Raw genomic sequence first — 12,589 nt, forward strand, 5'->3', positions numbered from 1 at the left:
CTGGTAACCTAAAAAACAAGGCCATATATGCACTAGAGTTGCTTACCAAGACAACATTGGATGTTCCTGAGTTGCCTAGTTACAGTTTTCACTTACATCAGCTTGAAAATCTATGTCAAAACTTAAAAATGGCCTGCTAGCAATAATCAACAACCAACCAGAGGTTGAAGAATTTAAAAATAATAATTTGCAAGTGTTGTACAATCCAGGTGTGCAAAGGTCTTAGAGATTTATCAGAACGGCTCACAGCTGTAATCACTGCCAAAGGTGATTCTAACTCAGGGGTGTGAATGCTTATGTAAATGTGTCTATATATTTCATTTTCATTAAATTTGCTAAAATGTCTAAAAACATGTTTTCACTTTGTCATGGGGTATTGTGTGTAGATGGGTGAGAATATTTTATTTATTTAATCAATTTTGAATTCAGGCTGTAACACAACAAAATGTGCAATACTGTAAGTCAAGGGGTATGAATACTCCCTGAAGGCACAGTAATTGTGTTGGACTTTAGCTGAGATTGTTCTTTATAGAGAAGTATATTTGTCCAAGCCACAATTGTTCCTTGACTTGCACCATTCATTCTCACTGTCAATAATTCTAATGTTATAACTTCTAACATTAAATGTATTCACTGGTTAAATGGGAGAGAGTGAGGTCTTAGAACCTCAAAAGAATGATTGCAGCAGTGATGCCTGCCAACAGTAATCTTGTTTTATTGATTGAGAGATTCAAGGGGCTCTCATCATTAAGTAACGTAATAGATGCAAAACATTGAATATTTAAATGCATGGACTTCGAAAGGAATTTTGCTCCAGAAGCATTTAACTGCAGGCCACGCCCACACCATATGAAGGAATGTGAAGTGGCTCTCAAGGGATCCTTGTTAGGAGCAAATGGTTTGCAGGAATAATTCGGAAGTGCTTAAGCTTTACAAGAGCGAACAATAGCTGATATCAAGAAGTTAGGAGTCAGGAATGTCTGGGCTTCTATACTTGCAGTAATCATTTGGGTACCTGTCAAAGAAAGATGCTAAATTGAGAGTTGAATGTTATTCACAAAAATGTTTTTGCATGCTTATTCAGAAACTCTTAAATGTTAAGATAACTTGAAGAATGGCGAGGGAAAAGTGGACATCATAACAACCTTAATAAGTACACAATTCAAATAAAACGATTTGTCTGTGTTTGAAACTGCTTTTGTATAGTGCATTGACTAACCTCAAGTAATTTACTTTTGTAGCAATTTTTTTGACTCTTTACTGTCTTTAAAGAATATAATGTTGATAGGCATCAGCCTGTAAGCAAAGTTTTTGGGTTGACAAATTTCATATAACAGTTGTCAGAGAAGCATACAATGGCTGAACATTGGTCTCTTAAGTCATAGAGAGAGTAATATCTTTATGGCATAAATGAAATAATGGCGGAATGTGTTGACTTTGAAAATAGGCTTTTAAGTCAAAGGAAATTATCTCACTGTGTTCCCTACAACTAATATTTTAGGGAACACGGTGAGCAGTTAAGAGTTGGGGTCAATTTGATCGTAAATGTTATCTTGATGTTACAGTCAGTGAACAAACCTAAAATGTATAAATTGATGGTTCGGATTTTTGGATGCCAAAGTCATGTTATTCCACATTCTATTCCAATTAAAGGTTTGTTCAGATTCAATTAGATCTGTGGACAATGGTTTTTTAATGGCTAGCTCAGAATATGAGTTTTCACATTTTTGCATATATATTATAGAGAAGCAGTCTATCTGGGGCCCAGATCATTTATTTATACTATCTTTTGATAGTTCGGTAGTTGGGTTACCCAAGGAACTCCGCAGGCCAGCATAGCTGACCTAAGTTGTAAATATCGAGAGAACAAAATGAAAAAGGATGTTAAATGTTAATGTGTATGTATCTTTCAAATCTTGGAATGTTCCCAAACCATTACTGTTCATGATATTGGTAAGGGTACGGTTTCCACATTTGGACCTTTGGGGGGGATGCAAAAGGCTGCTCTCCAGATCCCAAGGCTTTATTGTGTAATATTGGTATATGGGCATGCCAAATGAAAGCATTCTACATTTAAAGAGTAATTCAGAATGGCATGCGATCGAACTCTACTTCATTGTGGTCACACATGCTGAGCTTAGGTATGATATTATCTACAGTGAGCTCCAAATGTATTCGGACAGTAACAAATGTTTTGTTGTTTTGACTCTGAACTCCAGCACTTTGGATTTGAAATGATACAAAGTCTATGAGGTTAAAGTGCAGAATGTCAACTTTAATTTTAGGATATTTTCATCCATATCAGGTGAAAAGTTTAGAAATTACTGCTATGTGTATATAGTCTCCCAATTTCAGGGGACTAAAACTATTGGGACAAATTCACTTATATGTGTATTAAAGTAGTCAAAAGTTTAGTATTTGGTCCAATATTCATTGTAATCACAGATGCTGAGCATGTGACTCTACAAGGTTTTTGGATGCGTTTGTTGTTTGTTTAGGTTGTGTTTCAGATTATTTTTATTTAAATAAGAATATATGTTTCTAAACACTTCTACATTAGTGTGGATGTTACCATGATTATGGATAGTCCTGAATGAATCGTGAATAATGATGAGTGAGAAAGTTACAGATGAAAAACATGTTTAACCTTCCCAATGCCGTCTGGGGTACGCCAAATAAAAATGTGATTCACGTCCAGTACATCACTAGATAATAATAAGATATAACTAATAATAACTAATAATGGCTCTCTGAACACAACTGATCTGGTAATAACTATACCAATGGATAGTCAATCATAAGCACAAACAACAGTCTAAGGCCATGACTAGCCATGCAAAACTTCGATCAATAGTCACAATGATGACATTATTATCCACAGTTGAAGTCGGAAGTTTAAATACACTGTATATTCACTGTATCACTGTATCACAATTCCAGTGGGTCAGAAGTTTAAAGTTGCCTGTGTCTTTAAACAGCTTGGAAAATTCCAGAAAATTATGTCATGGCTTTATAAGCTTCTGATAGGCTACTAGACATAATTTGAGTCAATTGGAAGTGTACCTGTGTATGTATTTCAAGGCTTACCTTCAAATTCAGTGCCTCTTTGCCTCTTTGCTTGACATCATGTGAAATCAAAATAAATCAGCCAAGACCTCCAAATTGTAGACCTCCACAAGTCTGGTTCATCCTTGGGAGCAATTTCCAAACGCCTTAAGGTACCATGTTCATCTGTACAAACAATAGTGCGCAAGTATAAACACCATGGGACCACGCAGCCGTCATAATGCTCAGAAAGGAGACGCGTTCTGTCTCCTAGAGATGAACGTACTTTGGTGCGAGAAGTGCAAATCAATCCTAGAACAACAGCAAAGGACCTTGTGAAGATGCTGGAGGAATCAGGTACAAAAGTATCTATATCCACGGTAATATGATTCCTGTATCGACATAAACTGAAAGGCCGCACAGCAAGGAAGAAGCCACTGCTCCAAAATCGCCATAAAAACTGCACATGGATACAAAGATCGTACTTTTTGGAGAAATGTCCTCTGGTCTGATGAAGCTAAAAATAGAACTGTTTGACCATAATGACCATTGTTATGTTTGGAGGAAAAAGGGGGAGCCGGCAAGCCGAAGAACACAATCCCAACCGTAAAGCACAGGGGTGGCAGCATCATAATGTGGGGTGCTGCAGGAGGGACTGGTGCACCTCACAAAATAGATGGCATCATGAGGAATGGAAAATAGTGTGGATATATTGAAGCAACATCTCAAGACATCAGTCAGGAAGTTAAAGCTAGGTCACAAATGGGTCTTCCTAATGGACAATGACCCCAAGCATACTCCCAAAGTTGTGGCAAAATGGCTTAAGGACAACAAAGTCCAGTTATTGGAGTGGCCATCACAAAGCCCTGACCTCAATCCTATAGAAAATTTGTGGGAAGAACTGAAAAAGCGTGTGTGAGCAAGGAGGCCTACAAACCTGACTCAGTTACACCAGCTCTGTCAGGAGGAATGGGACAAAATTCATCCAACTTATTGTGGGAAGCTTGTGGAAGTCTACCCGAAACGTTTGAGCCAAGTTTAATAATTTATAGGCAATGCTACCAAGTACTAATTGAGTGTATGTCAACTTCTGACCCACTGGGAATGTGATGAAAGAAATAATAGCTGAAATAAATCATTCTCTCTACTATTATTCTGACATTTCACGTTCTTAAAATGAAGTGGTGATCCTATGTGACCTAAAATAGGGATTTTTTTACTTGGTTTAAATATCAGGAATTGTGAAAAACTGAGTTTAAATGTATTTGGCTAAGGTGTATGTAAACTTCTGACTTCAACTGTATATACACTGCCGTTCAAAAGTATGGGGTCACTTAGAAAAACAAATGTTATATAATTTTTGTCCATAACATCAAATTTATCAGAAATACAGTGTAGACACTGTTGATGTTGTAAAATGACTATTGTAGCTGGAAACAGCTGATTTCTTATGGAATATCTACATAGGTGTACAGAGGCCCATTATTCTCAACCTTCACTCCAGTGTTCCAATGGCACGTTGTGTTTGCTAATCCCACAGCTGAAAACTGTTGGGCTTATTTTTTATTTTATTTATTTTTTTAACCTTTATTTAACCAGGCAAGTCAGTTAAGAACACATTCTTATTTTCAATGACGGCCTGGGAACAGTGGGTTAACTGCCTGTTCAGTGGCAGAACGACAGATTTGTACCTTGTCAGCTCGGGGGTTTGAACTCACAACCTTGCGGTTACTAGTCCAATGCTCTAACCACTAGCCTACCCTGCCTATATATATATCAGCATGAATATATATATATATACAACACAACGTCAAATACAGGTAGCCGAGTCAAATAACTAAAATCCAATCACATTAACCGTTACTTTCTCGCCGGAAACCTTCACTCTCGCACCAGCATTTAGAAATTAAACATGACAATTAGAAAAATAAGACACATGAGTTTTTTGAGCGAGAATAACGATGACTTTCGAGTGATAAGACATGTATAAAAGCAACAGATACCATTAATAAGGGGCTAGAAGCGTCTTATATGGTGAGCTACCGAGTGGCTAGGACAGGCAAGCCCCGTACTATTGTGGAGGACTGCTGCTGTGGATATGGCTGGGGCAATGCTGGGGGAAAAGGCCAAAAAAAACTATACAGACAATATCTTCATCAAACAACACTGTTTCACGATGCATCAGTGACATGGCAGGAGATGTTTTGAAACAATTACTGCTTCGCATGCATGCCAGTGAATTATATGCATTACAACTGGATGAGTCAACAGACGTGCCGGGCCTGGCACAGCTCCTGGGATATGTCCGTTACGTTAATGGGGGGTCAATTAAGGAAGACAACCTCTTCTGCAAACCACTGGAAACCAGGACAACATGAGAGGATATTTTTAAAGTACTGGACAGCTTTGTGACATCACATGGACTTAGGTGGTCAAGATGTGTTAGTATCTGGATGCGCAAAAGCCAATGCAGGGAGACATAGTGGAGTGGTAACGCACGTGCAAGCTGTTACTCCCAACACCACTTGGGTACACTGCAGCATCCACCGAGAGGCTCTTGCTGCCAAGGGAATGCCTGACAGCTTGAAAGACGTTTTGGACACTACAGTGAAAATGGTTAACTTTGTTAAAGCAAGACTCCTGAACTCTTGTGTATTTTCTGCATTATGCAATGATATGGGCAGCGACCATGTAACACTTTTACAATATACAGAAGTGTACTGGTTATCAAGGGGCAAAGTATTGACACTTTTTTTAAATTGGGAGACGAGCTTAACGTTTTCTTTACTGACCATAATTTTCACTTGTCTGACCGCTTACATGATGACGAGTTTCTCACATGATTGGCCTATCTGGATGATGTTTTTTCTCATCTGAATGATCTGAATCTAGGATTACAGGGACTCTCCGCAACTATATTCAATGTGCAGGACAAAATTGAGGCTATGATTAATAAGTTGGAGCTCTTTTCTGTCTTCATTAACAAGGACAACACACAGGTCTTTACATCATTGTATATATTTTTTGTGCACAAAAGAACACAAGCTTATGGACAATGTCAAATGTGATATAGCGAAGCACCTGAGTGAGCTGGGTGCGCATTTACGCAGGTACTTTCCCGAAACAGACGACACAAACAACTGGATTCGTTACCCCTTTTATGCCCTGCCTCCAGTCCACTTATCGATATCTGAACAAGAGAGCATCATCGAAATTTCAACAAGCGATTCTGTGGAAATTGAATTTAATCAGAAGCCACTGCCAGATTTCTGGATAGGGCTGTGCGAGTTTCTTGCCTTGGCAAATCGCACTGTTAAGACACCGATGCCCTTTGCAACCACATTCCTATGTGAGAGAGGAATTCTCGGCCCTCACTAGCATGAAAACTAAATACAGGCACAGACTGTGTGTGGAAAATTATTTAAGATAGAGACTCTCTCCAATACAACCCAACATTGCAGAGTTATGTGCATCCTTTCAAGCAGACCCTTCTCATTAACCTGTGGTAAGTTATTCACAATTTTTGGAGAACAAATAAGGTTTTATATGTAAGATGGCTTAATAAAGAGCAAAATTATTGATTATTATTATATTATTATTTGTGCCGGGTCCTATAAGAGCTCTTTGTCACTTCCCACGAGCCGGGTTGTGACAAAAACTCACACTCATTCTTATGTTTAATAACTGTATCGTATAGTGTGTGTGTGTGGCAGGCTTACAATGATGGCAAAAAAACAACATTTGAAAGTGCGCTGACCCTGGTGCTGGAGGTTGAAAGAAATGTACAGTATATTTATGGGTCGAAAAATGGATGTGTCAAGTGGTCGTGTCCCTCCTCTTCTCCATTTCATAACCAGACTGACCAGTACTGTACATGCATGTGAGCATGTTATTGGAAACTGATGGAATGATGCCGACAGAATGCGCCAACCAGCCTTGGGACAGCTAAATTTACCAGCGCTTGTCACTTACACAAAATGTATGTTATGCTACATGTCAAAATAACCCAGGATGAGTTGGAAAATAGTTGTTATGGCAGGTGAACGCGGGCCGAGCATTTCAAACTGAGATTCCTAAAGAGTTTAAATACTGTCAAGCTTAAAGGGATAGTTCCCCCAAATTACAAATTGGTATATATTGGGGATATTGACTTGCATTGTCATTGTTCCACAAATGCTAAAACTTTAGAATTTGGAGACAGTGGCCAGGTTAACAAACCAAAGCATGGGGATTGTTTTCATACCTTGTCCATAGACTGCTTACAGGGCAAGTAAATCAAATCAAATTGTATTGTATTTGTTACATGCTTTCATAAACAACAGGTGTAGACAAACATTATGGGCCCTTCCCAACAAAGCAGTGATACAAAATATGTAAAAAATATATAAAAATAATAACACGAGGAATAAATACACAATGTGTAATGATAACTTGGCTATATACACAGTGTACCAGTACCGAGTCGAGGTAATTGAGGTAGATATGAAAATATAATCTCAGTGCAAGAGGCGTCACTACAGTCCCTGGTTCGAATCCAGGTTGTATCACATCTGGCCGTGATTGGGAGTCCCATAGGGCGGCACACAATTGGCCTGGCGTCATCTGGGTTTTGCCGGGGTAGGCTGTCATAGTAAATAAGAGTTTGTTCTTAACTGACTCGCCCAGTTAAATTAAGTTTAAATAAGATAATAAACAGTAACAGCAGCATATGTGATGAGTAAAAATGCTTAGTGTGGAAAGGGTCAATGTAGGTTGTCCTGGTAGCTATTAGTTAAATAGTTAACCAATAGCTACTAGGACTAACTATTCAGCTGTCTTATGGCTTGGGGGTAGAAGCTGTTCAGGGTCCTGTTGATTCTAGACTTGGTGCATTGGTACCGCTTGCTGTGCGGTAGCAGAGAGAAGAGACTATGATGACTTGGGTGGCTTGAATCTTTGACATTTTTTACGGCCTTCCTCTGACACCGCCTTTATAGAGGTCCCGGATGTCAGGGAGCTTCTTTCCAGTGATATACTGGGCCGTACGTAAACCCTCTTTAGTGCCTTGTGGTCGGATGCCAAGCAGTTGCCATATCAAGCGGTGATGCAGCCAGTTAAGATGCTCTCAATGGTGCAGCTGTCAAAATTTTTGAGGATCTGAACTGATATGTACTTTTGTAATTTGTGTGAACTATCCCTTTAAATGTATCTAAAAGAACCTACACAGTGCATCAAAATAGCTTTTTTGCTATTATTGATCCTAGTTTGAATCCATAGTCCTTGTCTGGGAAATGGAGCTAAATGGTGGTATTGAGCAAAATATACTACTGTAAGTGATGAAGGAAAGTAATGAATATAACCTCTCTTTACTTGCAGTCCATCGATCCCGGGCAGCAGTTCACGTGGGAACACTCCAACCTGGAAGTCAACAAACCAAAGAACAGATATGCTAACGTGATAGCATACGACCACTCCAGAGTCCTGCTATCGGCTATTGACGGTAAGCAGCTCTCGCCTTGCCTTGAATTGACTGTCAAGTGACTGTCTACTTCTATACAGTACCACTGTCTTCTGTACCCTAGGAGTACTAGCATACACTGAGCTATGGTATCTAGGGCTGTGACGGTCATGGAATTTGGTTTAACGATTATTTGTTACGCGCACACACATACAGTACATACATATACATACATACATACAAACATACATACATACATACATACATACATACATACATACATACATACATATACATACATACATACATACATACATACATACATACATACATACATACATACATACATACATACATACATACATACATACATACATACATACATACATACATACTAATTAACCAATTCCATTGAATATTTCCCATAGAGAGAAAACAGTAAAAAAGAACATAAACAAACTGGCTCTTCCGGGCCAGTAAATGGATGCTAATGGGAAGAAAACTGATCAATAAAGACGTTCAGAGTCCCGTTGCAGTCTCCCAGAAAGCTCATGCAGCTGAGAGTGTTGATGGACCCCATTAACTAGCCATAAACACACATCTGTGCGGCCACATCGAAGCCTTCGCGAGGGAGGAAACCGCTACTCTGCCAGACAGGCTTGTGGGACTTCCCCCTGGAGCTCCAAACAAAGCCTTTGGCAACCAGGACTTCTTAGATGAAGTTATTTTGGCGTAAGAAACATGTCTGTATAAGTAGCTCACCAAGCTAGCGACTGACTGTCGGGATTGGAATGGAGGACGTCTTCCTCAGATGCTTTTGGAGTCCCCTGATGTGTGGTAAAGTGTGTGGTAGGCTATTAGCGTTGACTGTATAGAGGGGAATTGGGTGATACTTAACTTGAACCCTCTGTCGTTATAGACCCAGATAACAAAGTCATGGTAGTGTGATAACAGATGTCAATAACAGTCATGTCAGATGATTGTAACTGACACAACACGTTCAGCATCATCTATTGACTCATAGTCATTAATCATTTCCACAACATGTTGTTATAGTTGTGTTCCATAAGCCAGACATGAAGACCACTTGATTTATTCCTTGCCACAGGACTTTAGTTGGCCAACCTACGTGTCTCACCCCCCACTTTGAACTCCGAACGATTAATCAAAATGTGTCTCTTTTCATTGTAACATTCCTCACCAGATGAATGCACGTCATGTAAGCAAACATCTGTAGAGTCAGTTTTCCACTATGCTCTGCTCCAAAGCTGTCCCTGGACTTTATTTGTAACTCAGTTGAGACCCAGTTCAAAGTGGACCAACTTGAATCACTGACCAGCTGTTTCTCAAAAGGTCAGTGCAACTAAAATGGAGAAATCACAACATAACCTAATTATGGTTTTCTGTGCTTGATCGAGGAGGTTTTAATGTCCAGGTATACTGGTTATTCTCCAATTGTTGGAAAGTTATCATACCGTCATAAATTGTGATAGCAGGTCAATGATGTATTAGCAGAGAGAAGCAGACTCATGGCTTCTTTCCTGAGGGAACAGGCCAGCATAGAACAATAGAAGAGGGCTTTTACCAAAAGTTACTTCAGTGTGGATTATGCCTCGTATAACGGATAACCAACCACACACACCACTTTTAGCCTCTTTTAGGACACATTGCCAAATATGTAGGTGATTTTTTTTGATTGTTTGCCAGTAAGTTTGATATCTGCACCATGTTATTAGTTGTGTTTCTTTTTTGATAACGGTATTGAAAGCTTTGCAAGCAGATGGCTGCGTTTTGCACAAATTCTGAGTGACACTCCGGCCATCTGCAGAGAAACCAAATATGCTTCCAGACACTGTCTTGTTTTCATTAAACCATAATAATGTCTCTTTTTCCTTACACGTCCCTTTCATTTTGAAAGCTGGGGGCTTAATTGTCTTTATCCCTTGTCCATTATGGAAATATACAGCCAGGGAACGGCTGCATGAAAAGGTTTAGCAGGGAAAAGGAAGGGAGGGAGGAAAAAGACGGGTAAGAAATGTCGGGTTTTGAACGAGCTCACATTTTCTTTTCTAGTCTTTTCTTTTTTTGCACTGAATAAGTTACCTGGGAGAAAAAGGGAGGGGTGGATGAAAGGGGGGAGAGTTGGAGCACGGGCGGCTGGCTATGCAAACGTGGCATCCATGCAGATGAGACTTATCTTGGTAGACCATGTGTGCGCTGGGCCCCCAACTGCCAGTCCTGAAGCATTGACTAGCTGTCAGCTCCGTCTTCGCCTCTCCCCGGATTGGGGGGGAAAAAAAACTTCTTTCATTTAGCAACCGGTGAGAAAAGGAGAGTAGGCGGAGGTTGTGGAAGAAAAACAGTTTTGCCTGGTTTCGTTGTTTGTTTTTCCCTGTGAGGTTGAGGGGAGAGGTGGGGCGGAGGTTTTTTTCAAAGCTAAAATGTATCTTCGCCTTGAAGTTTCACTGTAGATAGAGGAAATGCTCTTTTTGGTGTCATCAAAGTTACATTCAAGAGTATGATAACAATTGACACAGTGATTCAACTAGTAGGCAGCCATTTTGTGTGGATGGATGACACAAAAGGCACACAATGGCAAAGCCTAAACGAAAAACACAGTACACTTAGACTGTATGCCTGGGTAGTTCCTGGCTGAGTAAACTAACTCTGGATTTGTGCCCTTTTAGTCAGAAAGAACTCAGTCAGGATTAAGTGTTGTTCGATGTCAAAACAACTCAAAGTATTGAGTAGCAGGGGTCTGAACCTCTAAGCACTAGCAGAGTGACTTCACTTTTCACAGTACCTGCTAGTCTAGTGGATGGACTAACGCTATTGATCCCAATAAAAGCCAAAGCCACTGTTGTGTCGCTCATCGTTTTTCCCCCGTCTGTCATACAACCAAAGTTAATCACTCCCCACACACAGACCCCACACACATATGTACACACACACCACTCCCCCCCCTCAAGCATCCACCATCCATTCTAATCACTTTCCCTCATATTTTCTAGGTATCCCTGGAAGTGATTACATCAATTCCAACTACATTGACGGCTATAGGAAGCAGAATGCATACATCGCCACGCAGGGCTCGCTGCCAGAGACATTTGGTGACTTCTGGAGGATGATCTGGGAACAGCGGAGTGCCAACATCGTCATGATGACCAAGCTGGAGGAGAGGTCCAGGGTAAGCACAGATCTGGAATCAGACCTATGGGATTCATTATTCATTTGATTGCCATGCACAGGTCTAGGTCTGTTACACAGGTCCATTTTATCCTACCCTGACATTAGCCATAGTAATTCTACAAATGTACATTCAAATATATTGCAGAAGTGTCATATCATTGGATTTGTAAAGTAAAAAATGTCTACATGTAATTATGTCTTCGTTATATATTCTACCTCAGTCATCTACATTTTTATATCAGTGTAATTGGTCTGTAAAGCAAACATACTGCAATATAATTTCAGATTCCAAATTCGGTGTAATTCAATTCACCTATTTCCCATTGTTTACTTCCAAGCTTCATTGAAACAGCAACATCATAGCCTAACCCATGACTCATCATGGCTATCCATTTGCTTCTGTGATGCAAATACAACATTTAACATTTTCCTAGAACTCCCCATTCCTCCTTTCATTCTGTGTTCATATTTCTGTGTTTTGTCATGTTCCTTCAGATGCCCTCATATTTCTTCTCTAAGGCAAGACATCTTGCATTCTGTTTCCAATGGATTTCACTCACTCACTTATTTGCCACAACATGAGTTTCCCTTTTCTTCTTTTTAGTATTAGTGTTGCTATACCGTTATTGCAATTAGTTGCATGGTCACTAGGTTAGCCAGCAGCACTGCTTTAAGCAGGTAAAATGTTCATGCTAATTGTAAAATGTTCATGCTAATTGTAAAATGTCAGTCATTCGGTACAAGAACCAAGCACACAGCACTTTTCACTCTTTCAAAGTTAAAAGGCAATCACTTTGTGCCTGGCACTGCAAGGTCTCTTATGTATGTTTGAAATCACAAAGAAACGAAGACTGCATGGTCTCCACAAGTTGCAAGTTCACTACTTTCACACAATTCCTACTCTAAAGATGCTTAATT

General features: G+C 39.7%; 1 protein-coding gene across 14 annotated transcripts in view; it reads left to right on the forward strand.

Moving 5' to 3' along the window:
- LOC135510606 (receptor-type tyrosine-protein phosphatase delta-like) overlaps positions 1-12,589 on the forward strand; it is a 383,074-nt gene that overhangs the window by 346,971 nt on the left and 23,514 nt on the right. For all 14 annotated transcript variants that reach the window (XM_064931651.1, XM_064931664.1, XM_064931650.1 and 11 more), the window contains 2 exons: positions 8,401-8,524; positions 11,494-11,669. In XM_064931651.1, coding sequence (XP_064787723.1) covers positions 8,401-8,524; positions 11,494-11,669 — 300 coding nt within the window. The remainder of the gene's footprint in view (positions 1-8,400; positions 8,525-11,493; positions 11,670-12,589) is intronic.

The sequence above is a fragment of the Oncorhynchus masou genome, chromosome 23 (assembly GCF_036934945.1).
Source record: "Oncorhynchus masou masou isolate Uvic2021 chromosome 23, UVic_Omas_1.1, whole genome shotgun sequence".
Lineage (NCBI taxonomy): Eukaryota > Metazoa > Chordata > Actinopteri > Salmoniformes > Salmonidae > Oncorhynchus > Oncorhynchus masou.